At 41.4% G+C, this 19,793-nt stretch overlaps 1 protein-coding gene across 10 annotated transcripts in view; it reads right to left on the bottom strand.

The window, feature by feature from the left end:
- Window positions 1–2,317: 2,317 nt before the first annotated feature.
- Window positions 2,318–19,793, bottom strand: part of relch (RAB11 binding and LisH domain, coiled-coil and HEAT repeat containing) — a 31,685-nt gene continuing 14,209 nt past the window's right edge. For 3 of the 10 annotated variants that reach the window (XM_061666225.1, XM_061666228.1, XM_061666232.1), the window contains 20 exons: window positions 18,868–18,891; window positions 14,396–14,508; window positions 14,214–14,304; window positions 13,596–13,667; window positions 13,355–13,495; window positions 12,677–12,841; window positions 12,436–12,583; window positions 12,187–12,343; window positions 11,977–12,100; window positions 11,745–11,793; window positions 11,529–11,608; window positions 11,249–11,355; window positions 11,049–11,148; window positions 9,709–9,791; window positions 7,612–7,675; window positions 7,389–7,527; window positions 7,197–7,313; window positions 4,875–4,963; window positions 4,543–4,613; window positions 2,318–3,291 (listed from right to left, as the gene is read on the bottom strand). In XM_061666225.1, the coding sequence (XP_061522209.1) occupies window positions 3,171–3,291; window positions 4,543–4,613; window positions 4,875–4,963; window positions 7,197–7,313; window positions 7,389–7,527; window positions 7,612–7,675; window positions 9,709–9,791; window positions 11,049–11,148; window positions 11,249–11,355; window positions 11,529–11,608; window positions 11,745–11,793; window positions 11,977–12,100; window positions 12,187–12,343; window positions 12,436–12,583; window positions 12,677–12,841; window positions 13,355–13,495; window positions 13,596–13,667; window positions 14,214–14,304; window positions 14,396–14,508; window positions 18,868–18,891 (2,055 nt within the window). In that variant the 3' untranslated portion in view covers window positions 2,318–3,170. Of the gene's footprint in view, window positions 3,292–4,542; window positions 4,614–4,874; window positions 4,964–7,196; window positions 7,314–7,388; window positions 7,528–7,611; window positions 7,676–9,105; window positions 9,189–9,708; window positions 9,792–11,048; window positions 11,149–11,248; window positions 11,356–11,528; window positions 11,609–11,744; window positions 11,794–11,976; window positions 12,101–12,186; window positions 12,344–12,435; window positions 12,584–12,676; window positions 12,842–13,354; window positions 13,496–13,595; window positions 13,668–14,213; window positions 14,305–14,395; window positions 14,509–18,867; window positions 18,892–19,793 lie in introns of those variants that run through there. The other 7 variants (XM_061666229.1, XM_061666234.1, XM_061666230.1 and 4 more) reach the window with 5 other exon arrangements.

Here is a 19,793-nt window from a genome sequence, read left to right as displayed (position 1 = left end):
AACTTCTATAACTAGCTACAGCAGCTAAAAATATATTGCTTTTTTGAGCCATAATGCAGAGCGATACTGTACTGTATGTTCGTTGAAGGTGCAACATAAAGAAAAGCGAGAATAAAAACGATTTTAAACATAGCCAAGTTCCAACACACGCACAAACACCCCCCCATAAAAACATGCTGACAGATGCTGTTACGCGGTGGGCCCTGTGGAGCTTGCACAGTAGCAATTAAGATCCAGATATGACGGTTTTTTTTTTTTAAAGCAACCCTGAACACCAAAATGGACTCTGAATGTACAACAAATATTCACACAGTTCCCCTGCCGGCTCCAATAAAACTCAAAACAGAAATCAAAGCGTAGCTTGTTTCGCTGCACGAAAACGTAAACTGCAGTAACTGCAAGCAGACTCCGTGTTGTTTAATGAGCGCCTCGCTTCAAAATGACCTGTAGACATATTTTTAAGCTCTAAGCATGTTTGGTCACGTTGGTTTTGGCGTCACATTGGACTAATCAAAGTTCATAAAAATGCAAACACTGCATATTAATGCAAGAATGCTGCTGCTGAAGAAAAGTGATCTTCAGTGACCTTCCAGCGGTATTATGGAAACAGACATGACCCGTGAGTCACTCAAGTCACCGTTGTGAGTAAGACATGCCGACTGGATGAGGGCCACTTCTACATGCACCGAAGGTCTACACATATTTGCATGACCACGCCTCTTTTGGCAGGCAGAGGCACGCTTGACACCAAGAACAAGAGCTTATCAGCCAGCAAAGGAATGGGAGCTCGTAGCAGAACGCATCAAAAGGTTCCAAACACGCCCCTACTACTGATCCGTATCAATTATTTGTCCACCTGCACAGTTATCAGGAAGAATAGTTGAATATTAGCTCGAATATGCAAATGCTTGATCAATGGTTAGCAGTTAACTTGCATAACGATCAATTGTTGTGAATTCATAGCAGGTGCAATTTGTGTTTGTTAACTAAGATCCCCAAAATTATATTTTTTATTTTGCTTACTGTGGAAGACAAATACTGTCATAAAAAAAATGAATCAATTAGATCTGTGATCAGTTATGAATCATATGCTCCAACACGGTTACAAGTTCAAGAAAAAGGATTCATGTGAATAAAATTGCATTACAAAATATTAAAAAATGCCATAAATGTGGGTAGTAATGTTATAAAAGAAATTAACAGCTGTTAAAGACCCTATACATTGAATTCTGAGATGTTTTGTTCTAAATGCATTATGTATATTGCTTGAAGATGACTGCGGAAAACCTCCAAATGTTGAGAACGGTGTACTACTCAATTGTGGAGATACAGCATAAAACGTTTTTTCACCATTTCAGTTTTCCAGAATCTTTGGGAGTGGCTAAAACACTGCCCTATGATGGCATCAGTCACCCCTCCTCCACTAAATAAGGACTTAAACGCGTTCGTTGCATAGCCAGTATATACACCTGGGATTCAGGCTAGCGTGTTTCAGAGTGCCTCGTCGTCAACCATGAGTGTTCACATGACACAGGGAGGAAGGCCAAAGAGCAAGGTCAATTTGAATTTTCACAGAGCGCCTCATTGTTGTGGCATTTAAGAGAGCGTTTTAAGGAAGCTAGGTGTCAAGGCAGGTCCACCAATGTTATAAGCCACAAAAATCAGTGACTTGAGGGCTTTGTCAATGACAGACTGAATTTTCATCATAAATTGAAGGTTATTTCCTCTATATCAACACCATCACGTTATTATAAATCACAAAAGTTGGTGACTTGAGGGTACTAAGTCAATGGGAAAAAAAATAATTGTTAAAATGCTATAGAAACTGTTACTTTTAAAGTTACATCCCTCCATACTATTACTTTAAACACCGAAGTGAACATTTCTAGTAACATAGGTGTCCACGCTGGTCCACCCATATCGTAAACTCCAAAAGACAGTGATTTGAGTTTGCTATGTCAAAGACTGAATTCTCATTATTACAAACCCGTGGACCATTCAAATGATATACAAGCGGTTACTTAGGAGGTTACATTCCACAATACTGATCCGTTAATAGACCCATGAGGTTTTAAGTTAAGGTTTAAGGCTGGTAGTAAACAGTTGGGTATGCCCCACGTACTGGACTTTGGTTTATTGCAAGTCGACATTACAGCACATCAAAGTGTTGGCGATGAGGGCGAGGGCAACCATAATTGTGTTGATGTCTGTCAAATGACTTTTGTTTTATTGCCTTCAGCACCTGTTGGCACTTTGCGCCATAAAAGTGTTTTTTTTCTTCGCGCTTACATCCATAACTGACAAGTACACACGTAAATACACAAATGATCTTTTATTACACCATAACACAGATTCCAAATATATACGAGTACCAACCACTCAGTTCAATGTATGATAGCTATTTCTTTTTTTCTCTGAGGAGACCTCTCCCAAAAACTGAACGAAATACCCACTATCCAATCAGAAAGACAAGATGTCATGACCCAAATTATCGTCAAACAAAACAAGAAAAAGCATAAAACACAACAGTAGTGATCATTTTCAATGTGCATAAGAACATACAGATAGTTAAGAACAAAATAATGAAGTGCAAATGTCTTTGGAAGTTGGAAATAAAGTGTGTTCCTCCAATAAGATAAAAATAAGTTATAAAATAGAAGCTATCAAAACGGAGCGCGGACAGACGTATTTAGAACTTCAAGTAGGCGATGATTTGGAATGACATCCACACGCACACACATTCATAGTCACTTTAAGGATCGAAGCCTTTAGTGCCATTTTTGCTTGGACATGCTGAATATCATAGGCCGTCCATGAATCGCTCGCTCCAAAATGACACCCGTTAAAAATCAGGTGACCTCCTGCAGGTAGCTCAATTTAGTTTCCTCCTCCGATGAAAAAAGGTTCATGGCGGTGCAGCGATGCCTTCAGTCCTGAAATGTCCAGGAAAGATGTCCCACTTACCATGGAATACTGGACTTTCATCCTTTGCGGCGCTTCATTTCATAAATTAAGATGTCAAACAAAACACTGACTGAGAAAACAAAAACAAGCCAACGCTATCCTTTCATATAAAATGCGCGTCACATCTGCTTGGTCATCTACTTGAGAGCACAGCAGACGGGGACGGTCATCAGATGCTGTGGTGGCAGAGCGTCGGCGAACGCCGTTCACTTCTTCCTCTGGAAAACGTTGGCCAGCATGGCGCCCGACGTGGTCAGCTGACCCATCTTGCTCAGGAACTTGGTCTTGGCATCCTCGCCCACCAAACTGGATGCGATGGACATGGAGCTAGGAAGAAAAAGAAAACAAACAAACAAACAAAAAAAAACATTGTTAAGCTTCTTTTTGTCAGATTCATATTGACCTACAATACTTCAATCTAAATGTGTTTACTTGGGTTGCTATTGGCTGAGTACGCTTTTCGGCTAGTACAACCCCCGACCAGATGTTTTACAGTCAAACGACGCCATCACTTCCCCTTTGGAGTGAGCAGTTACAAGCTTCTGCTATTGCTTAACTAATTAATGAAAAGTGCATATGCCTAATAGCAATGTTGTCTTTTTGACTGAAATTATATTAATTTATATGAGTGAAAGTGTTTTCCTGCCAAAGCTGTATAAAAGAGAACTACGAAACAAAACAAAATAAGACAAGAAAATAAAGCAAAACCTCTGCTGTTGGAAGACACTTGACGGACACGTAATGTAGTGGAACAGTAAGGTGCAAAGTGGTGCTTCGTGCTGTTTAATATTCAGCGTCTTCCACAAAAATTCAACATCATTTTGTAGTCAAGCTACATACGTAAACATAGCTAATTCGCACTCAAATGATCACAAATTGTAACCAATTTAAATGGTCAACTTATTTTAATGTCAGTGTAATGCGTTACTTTTTCATTTTCCCCCACGGCGAACAATTACATCCACTGGTAAAGAAAAGGCCTTCTGTGTGTTAGAATATGCTTGAACACAGTCCAGGAAGTGCATTTTCAAGGAAAATACATCAACCGTAAAACAGATGCGGGCATGCCACATAAATTCAAAGAGGAAGGCAAAAAGGAAAATGTGCGTAAAATGACAATCTCATGCACATTGAACATTTGGAAAGATTTGTCAAATGGGCTATAAACCAAATCAGTTACTCTGAATATGTTGTTAGAATATTCATAAATAATATTTGTATTCATTTGTAATAAATCTTTTATTCTTCAAAATGTTCTACAAGGGGTCCTCCGTTTACGATGAAGTTCTATTCCTACGGCGGCCTTAATTTGTACAAAACATCTAAAGGGGGACTAACCTACACTAATGAGGTAGTAAAGTCCGAATTAACATATAAATATTTGTATGAAAACCTCCTCTAGACCAGACATCTAGTTGATTAAGCACCGTTGCTTGGAATCGTCATAAACCAAGTAGCCACTGTAAGTGGGTCTCATTTGAACTCATCTTTTGCTCTGTGGTTGTTTCAGCTGTATAGTGGCTAATTGCACGTGCAACACGGCATATTCTTAGGAAAATAAAAATAACTTCTTCTCACCCTTGTGCATCTCCCATTCCCCTGTTTTCCACCTTGATCTCACACTCTTTGACCATGGAGCTCAGAATCACCTGTGGGGGGGGGGGAAATATGACAGATAAACACGACGATGACGTTAAGAAGGTACAGTATTTGTATGTTAGCCGGTTCCTTAATAGGGGTGACAGTCTGGAAACAACTTCTAAAGTCACGAGTCGGCTGATTGTTAGTCACCTTGGGAAAAATGCACATATGAAAAGAGACGCAAATAAAAGCAGATGGCGTTGTTAAGCACTTTGGGTGGAGTGTCACACGGTACGCGACTTTACTGTGCGGGAAGTCGGTCTGCTGACCTCGTGCTCTGGGGAGAGCTGCTCCATGTCGGCCCGGAGACACCTGAGGCCCGGCAGGAAGTGGGTCACCATCACTTCTTCAGATATGACTGTGCACGCGAGGTTAAGGATTGCATCATAGACATCATGAAGCCTCTTCCTTGTGCTTCTAGTAATTATGTCCGGCTGTGATTCCCAAACTGGACGGCACAGTGAGTGGTTTTGAATTTCTGACAGAACCTTGCAAGGGGTCCAAGGTTCTTGGCACCTCTCTACACGTTCTACCAACTTCTAAAGATGGAGAAGTTGCATGAAGAAAAATTGAATTGCCTTAATGCCAAGACAATAGAAAAACTTGTCTTTTTGAATAAATATATCGAGAAATGTGGAAGCCTGCAGATGACTAGAGATGTGATTTATTGCTCTCCAATTTGTAGTGGAACTGTGCGAGGCTTCAGGCTCACGTTCCTATTTCATTTTCTAGCTGATAAATCGCATCTATAGTCATCTGCAAGCTTCTTCTTCTTGAAATACCCACATCTTTTGCCCAGTATGCGTCAATACTGAGCAACATGAGCCTCATCTGCTTAAGCTACCCTGAACCAAGTGCAATGGAAACACAAACGACATTAGCCACAGGAACCTTTTGTAACCGGGAACTCAAAGTTCCTGGGCTGGCTGGTAGAACATCCCCACACGTTTCTTCTCATTTCACCATTTGTAGTAGTAGCAGTTCTCAAAAGATCGACGACAAACTTTCAAAGTCAAATGTTCCTGTCATTTTTTATGCTTGAAAATTCTAACTCATTAACTGGCAGAATCCTTTTTGAAAAGAAATCTTGTCCAAGTGCGAGCCTGATACGAGTGCGATACAAACAGCTGTAGAATAAGAAATCAGAAGTCAAATGTTCACATGTTCGTGTCATCTCTGCTGGTCCCAAGACATGTAGCTGTTTTGTATTAGTCAAAGAAATAATCCTCTTCATTTTGAACACCTGACTCCAAACGATTGAGATAGGTCAAATCCATTTGAATCTCAAAAGATTTCAAGATGATTTCCGATATAGAAGAAAAAACCCTACTGATCGTGAATATCTGACGCAAAACAGTAGATCTTCAATATCCACAATATGGTTGAGGAAATCAAACTTATTTTATATTTTGGGGGGTGGGGGGGCTCTGAGAGTAGTGGTTCTCAAAGGATTAGCTTCAGTCCATTGGCCAATATAAATGCAAGACAACTACTGATCATTTTCACTTGCTTATTTGATAGGAAATAGCAGAGGTGGCAGAAGCGTTAACCACTCGTTCACCGTGCTGCCAACTATTGGTTTTCAATAGGCAACATTCAGAACAATGACCCTTTTTTTTTTTTTTCAAAACCAAGAGTTCAAAAGGTTAATGACCATGTGTTACGTCAAGCGCTACGAGATATCCATTCTCATTGCGATGCAAGAAAACTGGCATTATCACCTCAATACCAAACATGACCAAATCCTCCATTTTCTATACCAGTTATCCTGTTGAGGGTTGCAGGGAGATATACGATCTGACTTGAGGCGAAAGGCGGACTACACCCTGGACTGGTCGCCAGCCAATCACAGGTTAACTCTTTCCCAAAAACATGGTTTTGCTATACTTGGCCGATTCCAACTATAGGGCCAAACATTCCATCGCCATGACCAACTGTCTGAGCCAGCGACACCATACTGGATACAGACAGAGCTCATCTACATTGGGAGTGATGTGAGTGTTCAATTTCAGAAGCTGTGGTGCTGATGAGAAGAGAAACCAGTGTCGTGGGAGGTCAGCGCAATACGTTTTAACGAGGCCCGCACTGTGAAATGACAGCCTGACGATGACCCACAGGAATGAACCTCCGGCCGGTGGCGCTGCTGCCGATGTGCGTGCTGGCAGGGGGTGGGGCTCCCAGGGGAGACACAGCAGACAGACGAGCGTGTGAAGCAAGGAGACGTAGCAGGAGAGGAGAAGAGAAGGGAAGGGAAGAGAGGGAGGGCGGGAATGGCAGAGCTATTCTGGGCAAACGGAACCAAGTATTGAATCTGATGTTCACTTGCTTTTCTCTCACGCTCTTCCTCTTGCAGCCTCCCTCATCCTCTCCTTTGCTTAACCAACCTTGTAATTATGTCCAGCCCCAAATCGGGGGGGTGCAAACTTATTTTCTGTTTCTTTCGCTTCCTGCCAAATGACAGAAGAACTCTGCCAAAACACCCACATAACTGGACCACAAGCCTGGGACCATTCTTGATGCGGACCACGAGGATCAAGGGCACTATCAGAACAGCCCAGCGACCCCGAACACACGCGGGCGAAAAAGGATACAGCAGCAGGAGAGGGCGCTGTAGGCCTCGAACAGCTGGGTGGCGATGTCGATCCGCTTGCTCTCCACCGCTTGGCTGTTGTTCGCCTGCGCCAACTTGTGCAGGTGTGGCAGTACAACTGGACCAAAGAGCGCAAAAGGCAAGTAAATAAACGTCTACCCCTATTTTCTTTCGTTATCATCATTTGGCATACACTCGTCTCTGAAGCGAGGCTCGGCGTTGGGGCCGACGCGTCCGAACGTCCTGATGATCTCCATGTGCAATGAGTGCTGATCTTGATACTGAGGGTCCTCTAGGAAGGATGCCAGCTGCATCTTCACACGTTCCAGCAGCTAAAACACAACACACAAACGTTTTCATTCGTTACAGTACATTGCACTTTTTGCATAATTCTGGAGATATTTTGGACTCCTTACCTCTTTCTGCGTGACAGTCTCCATGATGGTACCAAAGGCAGGAATTGTGGATATCCTCACAGAGCTAAACACAGCAGGAGAGCAACATAAAACGGTATGGTGACTATTCATAACCACCGTGTCATGTACTGTAGGTCTTGCTGTTACATTGGCGATCAGGTCCACACAAGTTGCCTTTAAAACATCACGCCAGGAGCAGAGGCTTTGAAATAATAACAATACTGTGATAATGCAAGCAGGCCAGAAAAAAACTGCTGATGGCAGCTGCATAAACTCAACATTTAGACAAGTTCTGCTGATGGCTGCATGTTACATTTTACAGGTTTTTATCATTTTGCTGATCTGGCTGAGAAGTTGTGTGTATGTGATTCATCATAAAATAAAATAAAAATTGTAGGGCGGTAAAGTAACTTTTTTTTAACAGGCAGGTGTAGCACCATCATACACAAAAAAGCAAAGGTATAACACGGCATTTAGATATGTCTGCTATTTCTGCTTACTTTAGAACCCAACAAAATCGATCATGAAAAGGACCACACGAAAAAGGGAAAAAAAGAGAAGTGATGGAGTTTTTTTATATTTTTTTAAGTCACAAATTTGCTCGCGTTAAATCATGATAAAACAATCATAATATGGACATATACTCGATGTATACATGCATTATCTTGTCATGTAACGCTTTAGTACAAGTTTCACAAATGACAAAGCTCAATAATCTAACCATATTGTTAGATAATGTTTTAAGAAATATTTAATGTATCAACCAATTCATCTAGCAAGAGACAGGAGATCGGGGCAGACTTTTGCATTTATATTTAACATTTCACTTGATTATGACCCCCTGCCCCAAGAAATATTTTTTTTCCCCAATGTAATTTAACTATTTTTTTGTCATGTGCCTTTTGCGGTAACAGCTCATTTAAAGCTTAAACAAGCATCCAGGCATTTAATTCCCAAATGTACTTTTAAATTACAACTAATGATTTGTAGAGTTACTGAAGTAGCTGATCAAGATTGGTATGTATCGTACATTGCATCATTGATATAGTTAATAATGAATTTACAATGACCTCCCTTCTAGTGACCTCTCTCATTATGTTGAATGATTGATCTATTAGAAAGAAACAGAAATGCTGTAAAACTGCAACAGTAGGGAGAATGTTGCGAAGAAACAGGCTGAATTCCAAGAGCGTTAACACTCACTTCCTCATCTTATTCATTCAAAATGTGGATGTGGTAAGCACGATAAATGTATGAACTCATCCCATGGCCAATTAGTATTTCAGTCGAGCCAAGCTCAGTATAGAAGGTAGGATGTTGCTAAAGACTTCCACTTAATTATTCCAGTTGGACAGGAAGATGACACGTTAGCTTAACAGTCACAGCTGCTCAATGTGAGCGAGCTCTGTATATATGATTTTGTGACACCATTTGAAATGCAGCCTGCAAGATGACAGTGTTCAAAGGGATTTGTTCCGTCGTCGATTGACTCACAATTCAGGCCCATTGCATAGAGTTATAAGGGCCGGGGCTGCCCGGCGATCTACTAATGCTTCACTCATGCCTCGGAGAATCAACTGTAAACCCACCACAGAGCGGGATGAGAGAGGAGAGGAGGGGGAGAGAGAGAAAGAGACAGCGGGGGAGGTGATAACAGAAGGTAGCAGGGATAATATAGAAGACAGAGGGGGGAAAAAAAAGGAGAAAATCAGGGGTGAAAACCAGCCACTAGCTGAGGGTTTGGTAAGGAGGAGGGTCTCAGCTTCAATGGATTGTGTGAGGGAGGGGGGGGTGCATGCTGGGGTTGTGCAATTTAGGCAATGTGCAAACATACAAGCGAGTCACGTAAACTGACATGACGATGAAAAACCTATGTGATGCTCAGCCAGATCCTATACAGGTGCAACTCCATACAACCACTACAAATTAATCCAAGTTAGGAAAGCAAACAGCATCTTTATAAAATATTGACGATTGATATTGTTGCTCCAGATAGGCTGACTGCTACGGTGTGATGGCTGTCAGGCGGCAAAGAGAAGGGGGGGGGAGAGACGCCGCGCAGTTGACTGTTACTGTTGTCAATGTTGATCCACTTACATTTCAGGGTCGGAAGACAGTGTGATGAGAGCCGGCACCACTCTCTGAGCGACCAGCGTCTCATTCACCCCCTTCACCAGCAGCTGATCGGGTTGGACAGAGCCAGACGTGATGTCACAGAGGAGGACGGTGCATTGGACAAGAGTGAGCGACATCGCCGATGGATAGATATAGAGAGAAAATAAATAAAAGAGTGAAATAATGCAAAGAAAGAGGGCAGAGGGGAAATAAAAATAAGGAGCAACAAATAGAAAGCAAGCAATGCTTTTTCAAATTGACAATTAACACCCAAAAGACACTATGGCACATCACAGCACAAACTCTGTTACCCTAAATGTTAATCTGTGGGCTATGAGCACAGACTCCAGATCAGACTGAATCCACTTTCCACTCAAAAATAGTGAACAATCAAATCATCTGATCCAGGATCTGTGGTCGACCACCACAATTCAACGTGCAGTTATGTGGACAATGGTGAACAGCTACACATAATGGATGGTGACAGTGAGGCATGTGCGTGGAAAACGGGAAAGTACTTCACAATAGAAAAAGAGGGAAACATGGATTCAGCTGAGCACTCCTCCTTCCACAAGTTTACATCAAGAGATGCCTGGTTCCACTCCACTCTAAAGTACATCCTCACCCAAACACACCACGTGGATGTGGGCACACCTCTCATTGGATAGGTAGATGAGATTTGTTACGGTTTAGTTACATTGCTTAGGTAAGCACTATGTTGCCTGGAGCCTGGCAAAAGTACAATTCAACTGCACTGAAGGGGGGGAAAAAAAAGGGGTAACAGGCATTTACTTTTAAAAACAACAGTAGGATTAGATTTCCTGAATGACCTGAAGCCCTGAAACTAGAAGAAAAAAAAATGTGTCCAATTAAATTATACTTTCCAAAACATTTTTGCTGACTTTAACATTTTTGTGACACGTCCACAGATATTTATGTGGTGAGGTTTGAGACTAGCAAAATGCCTGATCAGAACTTGGAGGTGCTATATACAGCGGGATCCAGGCACCCGATATTGGCTATCAGAGTAACATTTACAGGTTTTACATTTGTACCTAAACATGACATGCAGGTTAAACAGCAGCAAATAGCAAGCAAAGCTAGCACATATGGAGCAAAATGCAATTTAAACATTTCAATTAAAATGAATAAACAACATTGTTAGTTATATACACTATTAGGACACAAAGTATACAATCATGTACTGTTGCTTAAGTGTCGGCAGAACAACCAAAAGGTAAATGTTGTTAGTTGCTAATCAAAAATGTTCAACTGACCTTTTTTTATTTCAAACTTTAGTTTAGTTTATTTATTTTCGTTACCTCAAACATCCGTGCTGAGGTACATCGGACCAATGCGGATGTGTGTACTACTCCATACCACAGGACAGTGAGCAGTAACTCATGGTAGACTGGATTGGCACTAAAACAAACAAACAAATGACAGACACTTTAATTAACGTGCAAACTGTGTGTGTGTGTGTGTGTGTGTGTGTGTGTGTGTGTGTGTGTGTGTGTCTCACCCCAGTTCTACAAAAGAAGCTTTCAGGCTATCGAGAGGTGCATGGGACAAAGAGAGGGTTGTCATAACATCCTCTAAGAAACCCACTAACAACTTGCGATCATCCTCCTTAGGACAAAAACAAAATCTGTTAATTTATATCTGATATTAAGAAAAAAAATGAAGAGAGGGGAAAAAAAGACGCCAGGATGTTTAAATGGCTCACTAGATTTGACTGAAATTTAGTTTCCCCGCCACCACATCACATCTTGACAAATAAAGTGAAAAATACTGTATGTTACCTGGTTATAACATGTCAGTACTCCTGTGGCGTAGATGGGGACGGTGGCTTTGGTAAGAATACCATTCCCAGATGAAGCATCTATTGAGGGCAAAACCGTAACTATTTCGGTCAATAACTAGTTCAAAGTTGTCATGCACATCGTTCTCACTACAGAAGAAAGATAAAGACAGCCTATCTTTTAATGGGGCTACAAATGCATTGGTTCAAAACTCACCAACATTCTCTTCAGATAGACGAAGAATCTCTTGGAATTGAGGTTTAACCTGTAAAATGTCATTGGGGTAAACGAAAAAAAAAAAACGTCATTACTTTATTCACAAATACATGACAGAGCTACATTAACATCATCAAGAGGACAGATGGAAAAGTGTTTAAAAATGTGACACACACTGAAATGAAAAGGTTTGAACATGCACCCTGAGTGTTTAGATCACGATTGAATTCACCTTGGTGTTGGTGAAAATTTTGCCAAAGGTTCGACAGAACCTCCAAAAGAAGCGAGAGAACTCATGGACGCAGGTGGAAGAGGTCACGTTGATGCGACCCACGATCTCTATGAGCTGAGGAAGTCTTCAGTGGTCGCAGAAAAATGGAATAGGTCAGGTTTGTTTGCTGTACACATTTACAGTATCTTTGTGTGTGCGTGTAGGTCTCACAGCTGGTTGACCACCCAAAGCAGGCTTTCCCATCCGGTGGTCCCTTCATGCTCCAGTTGGTGGTCGTAGAGAAGCAGCAGGGCACTCAGCATCTCCCTGCTGCCAATGATGGTGGCCACATCCTGGAGGGGAGAAGCTGGCCTGGGGAAGCGGGTCACTGCAACGACAAAAACTCAGTAAGAGCAATACGCAGCTGAAACAAAACACAAACACACAGACTAAAGTTCCTTCCCTCCCTTGTCCCCGTACCCTCTATTGCAGGTATGTCTCCGTGGAGTTTGGCACGTTTGGTGAAAGGTGCATTCTGCAGCACGACAGCAAACAGGGGAGGGATCAGACTCTGCAGTGCTGTCAGGAACATGTGGAGCTTGTGCTCATCCAGGCCATGTTCTCCGTGCTACAGGGATAATGAGATAACTATGAGCGCAGGAAATATGGAATACACTCTATTAAACACAAGAACAAAACAAGTCAGCATGTTAACACGCACCATGAGGAGTTTCTCTATACGTGCCAAGAGAGAAGGGATGAGTGAAGTGTAAAGGGTTCCCAATTCTGTTGTCCAGGCTGCGAATGCGGGGATGAAGACTTGGTGGACGGCACTGACTACCCTCTCTGAAGGGTCACCAAGTGACAGTAGCATCAGCTCAAAACCCTGAAGAAAGATGCAACAAACAAGCAATGATGGATGTATTAAGAACACCATTGGACAACGTGTCTTCAGAAATACCTTTTAATCAATCAACTGATCAGTCAAGCGTGGTGCGAGACTCCTTAGTTTTCACTTAATTTTCCTTCTTACTGAGACATTTTGGACAATTCTATGCTTTCAACTGTGTGGAAGTAATTCTGGGAAGGCCCTTCCTTTACTGTGCCAGCAGGACTGTGGCCCACAGCACAAAGGCATTGTGGGATAGGTTTGGTGTGGAAGAATATCACTGGCTCACATTGAGCCTCTCTACAACGGAGAAGGCCTCTCATTAGCAGTTATTGGTAGGTGTATAGGCCACGTGTCCCAATACTTTTGTCCATATTGAGTACAACTAAAAGTACAGTCGTATTAGCAGGTAGATTTAGATGTATATTGATGTGTATTCAACTGATGCATAGAGAGAACATAGAGGGGCGAAAAAGGAAGGAAAAGGAATTTCCCCCCACAAAGAAATACCTGCGAGTATTTGTCAGTATCATCTATGTAACCCATGATAATCCCAAGACTCTTGACCACAGCCTCTCGGACCATGTCAGCCTTGTCCTCGGCAAGCATCTGCTGCAACATGGACAACACTAGGGAACTTCGAATTTCCTTCTGTAGAAACAGAATAAAACCCAGATATTTTATTTATTCATCAATATTCCCCCCCAACTGTTAATCAACTGTTTTTAAATTGATACAAATGACAACTTACAGGAAAGTACGGTGCTAAGGCTCCACAAGACTCTGCCACAAGGAGTCTCCTCTCTGGATATTTGTGGTTAATCTGAAAAAAAGGAGGGGGCGTAAGAACGTAAAACTGTGACAGAGAGGAAGAGAAGGCCAACATAGCGAGGAAGGCGGAAGGGCAGCTGCCGCAGAATGGAAAGAAGGCGACTTCATCATCAACATGATGACCCTGTGGAAAACACTGGTTGTCTTTCTGGGGCGATTCTGAGCCGCCATAACGGCAGTTGTTGTTGCCATGGAATTTGACTTTATTGATCATAAATGTGTTGCTAGTGCAGGAAAAAAATAAATAAATAAAATAAAATTGTATATATGTTACCATATTCATTCAAAAACAAAAGTCAAAAGTTTTTTAAAAAATATATTTTTATCATGCCCTATAATAATAATAAATTATTGACTACTTATCAGTAGTTTCCCTAAAGCTAAACTTCCCACACTAGTTGCAGGGCGTGGCATTTAATCTCGGTCATGCCTCTGGTACCACGGAAGATGCTGGCAAAAACGCATCAGTACCAGTACACAGGACAGCAAGATGGGGAAAGCTGGGAAAAGCTGTCTTAGACGACCCTGTGTAGTGTACCTGTTCCCAGCACTGAGGAAGAAGCTCTGCCTCAACACGAGTGGGACCCACATGCCTCGCAAACGCAACACATCCCGTCAAGATCATTTGTCTGAAGCAAACAAATGTAGAAACAACGCTTCTTTAAATTCACTCCCTCAGACACATTGTGGAACTATCGACATATGCATCAGTGCACACACCTCTGTTCGTCATCTGGTCTCTTGATTAAGTTAAAGAGGATGTGGAGAAGCTGGTCTCGCTCTTTGGACTCTGGGTGAAGGCAGGCGGTACACAGGATGAGAGGGATCAGCTCCTGAAGCATAAAATGGAGAAGGAAAGGAAGCTTGTCAATGATTTTGTGGAAGAAATGCGCAACATACAGGGATATGGCAGTCAACAAGAAATAGCTATAGGAAAGGAAATGGGCACTTGGGAAACAGAAATACAGCAGTACGATGACACTGGGAAAACATGTACTACAATTTTAAATACCTTACTGGCATTAGACTGAGTCATTTCTTTTGGTAGTGACACATACTCATATTGTCGAACTCGGCAGTGTAAAGGAAGACACCTAACACACTAGTTCAACTCAGCGGTCTAAGGGAAGAAACCGAACACACGAGTTCCCTTGCTTTAAAATTCTGCCCTTTTTAAGAGTTCAGACAGAGTTCATAAACCTTCCTGGCAGAGCAAAGCTTTGTCTTTGATGCAAGGCTTCCACGGCCAAACTGTGGTCAAGCCGACATTCCTGCCACACACTTACACACACATACTCAAATTAGAGAGTGCATACTGAGTTATATATATATTTTTTCCAGGAACATATGATATTTGTCCTGCCCCAGTGCTGGAACAGCGTACGAAACCCCAACACCCTTCTGGATAAATGGAGAGACTTTGGGTAAAGATAGGCTGTGATGAGTCACACTGGCCCAGCCCAGAGAAGCACACTTATAAAAAGCACAAACATTCATTTTATTTTAAGTGTCGAGTTCAAGAGACGCACACACACACACACACACACACACACAAAAGATAAAAAAATAAAGTGCATCAGATTTAATCATTTTAAGGACCTGCCTCTGCTGCTAATTTACAGAATGAGCGGATGAGAGGGATCAGCTCATTGCACACTATGCGCTTTACGGAGACTTGGCTTTGTGAGGCTGTTCCCGATGGCGCCGTCATGCTCCCGGCTTCCATCTTCACCGTGCAGACCGCGACATGGAATCATCGGAGAAAACAAAAGGCGGCGGGATATGCTTCTGCAGCCCACAAGCCCACATTTAGAGTCGCTGTTGAGCTGTAAGCTGTTCTACTCGCCTCGTGAGTTCGCATCATTCATTCTCGCTGGCGTCTACATTCCGCCTCAAGCTAACACGTACGCCGCACTGCTAATGCTCGCCGAACAAGTACACGAAATTGAAAAAAAAAAACCACCCCTCATTATTCTACGGGGACATTAACAAAGCAAAACTCAACCACAAACTCCCTAAATGAAGCAACTTCGCCAAGTTAAGGAGGACGCATATCAAAGCTGTATAATCGAGTTAGAAACCAGCTGACTGAAGAAATTAACATTGCAAAGAGGAACTATGCAGCAAAGGAGTATCAGCAAAATTTGCACAATCAACATTGTCCCAAATTATCCCACTACTCGTCACTTTAAACTGCATACATTCCTTGGAAGTCTCAGCGCCCTTTGCACAATGGTCATTGGAAGTCTCGGCGCCCTTTTGCACAATGGTCATTGTCCGGTGCAATGACCATTGCTATATGAGTCATTCAAACTGCTCTAAGGACATCTTTTTGCACAATTGTCAAAAAAATAAAATAAAAATTGTACCGGCATTACCAGAAAACTAGCAACCCTTTATTGCTCAGTGACTGTTTCTGTCAATGTCTTTATGTCTCCAAAGTTTTCTCTTTCAATTGACTGACTGGTGTCGTACGCGAGCGGCTCCAACTACCAGAGACAAATTCCTTGTGTGTTTTTTGGACATACTTGGCAAATAAAGATGATTCTGATTCTGAAGCCTCGTATGGAGCACAGGGCAAGTCCAAATGTATCTGGTGTGAAAAGTACTTTAGGAGGCTAACCCAAAGTAAGGTAAACACAGTGGTAGGTAGGGCAGGTATAGCGGACAGTTTGATGCCAGGAACCATAACAACATAAGGCCCCTATGTGAATTTTCACTGCTTCCAAATGGGGTGCCGTGTGCTACATTTACTTCACCTTGGTTTATACAATCAAGATTGTGCTCTCAATCACAACATTATTTATTTGGTACGTTTAGAAAACAAGTACCTCCATAGCGTAGCATCACTACTTATGATTCAGAGAGTGACAGCAATGCAGAATTGTTTGCTCTCATTTCTTTTCTTGCAGTTTTTGCTGAGTAGTTTTCCCACACATTTTTAAAAGCAATTATACAGGCAAGCATTTTATTGAAATGATAGCGTCACGTTAGAAAACACTGAAATAGGGAAAACACATTTTGTTTAATAATTTACCATGACTGATAGTGTAGCCAGGTGGCAGGCAGTGTTTCAAAACATCATTCCGCCGTTTGAAAAACCTTTTGTTCTGAGGTGTCACAATCTAACAAATGAAGGTGTGTCTCCTCGCTTGTAGAGGAAGGAGATTCAAGTTGCAACCGGCGAAACATGGTTATGTTTGTGTGTTATGGCTAATGGCTCTAACGGACTAGGTACAAAGTCCACGCCGCAAAACCGATCCCCCAGTGTTCTGATGTGTGTGTTTCTGCCATTCTTGCACTTCGGTTTGTTGTTCTTGATTTCACAAAGAGATTAAATTCTCCATAACTGTTGGTAGTTGACTAAAACAACATCACCATGGCGATATATGCAAAGCAGGCCAAGTGTGTACAACTCCAACAAGACTTACCTTCTATCAGACATAAAGACATCATAAAGACAATCGCAGGGCACATACAAACAAACAACCATTCGCACTCACATTCAATTTAGTCGTCATTTAACCACGTTCTAATATAGACAGTAAAAAAAAAAAAAAAAAAAAAAAAAAGTTTTTTGCTAAAATTTCATCTATTTATGTTAAAGTACAGTTTGACACTTGTGAGTTGTTTAAGAAAAATCCAAAATTGCAGCTATTTTGGAGGTGATTAGAGCTGAGGCAAAGAATATAACTGAGGGTTACATTGCATTCATAACAGATGAACAAAGGCAACAACTGCATCTTAGTCTTCAAGGGCTGGAATTCTATCCATTAAATAAAATGGTAAACACATGACATCACTCTGACAATGAATAATGCTGACAAGTAGAGGTGAGCAATGCATTTATGCCCAACCAAAACCAAGGACTGTTTTGAATTCCCTCCCCCCAGTTTTTTAATGATATCGTCAAGCTCTTATTGCAGTTAGTCATAGTGATATATTGTTCATGCCAGGTTCTGAGGGTGTGATGATAATGCTACCTTGATATGCGAGTGCCCCAACTCGGTCAATTTCTTGCTTGCAAACATTTGACTTAAAGGACTTCTGATGATTCACTTCTAGAGTGAAGTGGCAAAACAAAATGGAGCAGTTACAGCTTTGAAAAGTGTCAACGTTGCGGTAGCATACCCTGAACTCTTGCAGGTGGGGCTGGGCGCGTGTCGCCAGGTCTTGTATTTGTTCAATTGCTTCTTCTGAAGAGCTGCAAACGCTCTGCTTTGCAGTATAGGGGGACAGAGTTCTATTCCTACAGCCGCGGCAATGCAGCGTGGCGATCAGTTTTTGGTGGTGCATGTGAGGGTACTACAGTACGTCAAAGCGAGTGCTTCTTTGGAACATTACCTCCTTCCCGGGACTAGAGTGGTACTACAGTGTGGATGTGTGCATGAATTTCATTAGGGCTGCGACTAATGATTTGATTCATCTGTTGTTTATTTTTTCAATTAATCAGATGAAAAATTCCCATCCCTTTAGTCAAAAACAGGATAATTTCAAATTGGCAGTGCAGAAAATGCCGAAACAAATTAATTATGATTCAGTTACTGGTTTAGTCCGTAACGTCAAAAAATACGAAATAAATGTTGATTAATTGTTTTCCAAAGTAAAATAACATGTTTGCAAATGCCTAATTTTGATGAAACACAAAGATAATCAGTCTGCTTTATTATTATTATTATTATTATTATTATTATAAATATAATTAATATTTACTGGTGAGGGGCTGAAATTCAGAGGATTTAGACAATTTTAAACAAGGTCCATAAACGATTTATCAATCATCAAAAATTGTTATTGATTAATTTGATAATTGATGAGTTGTCAATTAACTGATTAATCATTGCACCTCTAAATTTCAGTGTAATTACACTTCACAAAACAAGTTAATTTAATTACATTATCTTTTATTATGCTTTCAAATATATATATATATAAAATACAGTACTATTTTTCTTTACGTAAACATTTTTTTCAACGGGGAAAGTTGATTTTAGATAGGAGTAATTTGAGTTCAGAGCATGGTTACGGAACTAATGAACTCATAAACCAAGGTACCACCGTTAGTTCAGAGTTTGACCGCACACAATTTTACACCCTGGCTGGCCAGGCTGCAATTGTAGCCAACAGGCATGCGTTACAGCTCGTTTGGGGTCGTGTGAGGAACCATGCAGATGAGCGTGTGAAGGACTCACCTGGCAAAGATGTGCAACCAATCTCTAGAGGAGAGGCATGCATGAGAGTGAGAGAATGAGTGAGACGAAAAGAGAAGAAGAAAAATAAAGCCAGTGAAGGCAAACAGAGCGCAAACATGGGTGATAGACACAGTTGAGCCGGAATGATGGCCGGTGAATACGGACATCTGCATGATAAACAATAGATGGACACACATCAGCAAGGGTACATGCATCTTTTAAAGCAGTCTGCACGTTTTAATTGAGCATCGATCAGTAAAGCTCAACGTAGTAATGACACCATTATGATTGAGGCATGTGTTTGAGGCATGTGATTGTCATAAGTAACTCAAAACTGGGCTAAAGCTATGCTCTGTGTGTCACTGCATTATTTTACCGATATTTTGGATTGATTTGTAACACAACTAACAAAAAGAAGAAACAATAACCTATTTATTTCAATAGCTCAATTCCAACACTTTGTTTTTTATTTAATATTCAAATTTCTTGAAATCTTGAATTCGGTGTTTTTCTAAGCTCTAAGCTGTCCTTCCATTGATTTTCTATACTGCTTATCCTCATTAGGGTCACAGGTGTGCTGGAGCCTATCCCAGCTGACTTCGGGTGAAAGGCGGCATACACCCTGGACTGGACGCCAGCCAATCGCAGGGCGCATACAGACAATCATTCAGACTTCCATTCACACCTCAGGACAAATTAGAATCTTCAATTAACCTACCATGCATGTTTTGGGAATTTGGGAGGAAACTGTATTACCCAGAGAAAATCCTCACAAGTTTGGGAAGAACATGAAAACTCTATACAGCTAATCAGTCAAGGACTATGCTGGCAGCGGTAAGCATTACAATTATTTAAAAAATCAAATCAAACTATTGAACTGTCTATATGACTTTTACTTTTAAAATGCAATTACCGAATTTAGGTTT

The sequence above is a fragment of the Phycodurus eques genome, chromosome 21 (assembly GCF_024500275.1).
Source record: "Phycodurus eques isolate BA_2022a chromosome 21, UOR_Pequ_1.1, whole genome shotgun sequence".
NCBI classification, from domain to species: Eukaryota; Metazoa; Chordata; class Actinopteri; order Syngnathiformes; family Syngnathidae; genus Phycodurus; species Phycodurus eques.
Note: the sequence above shows the minus strand (reverse complement) of the source record. Positions and strands in the feature narration are given on the sequence as shown.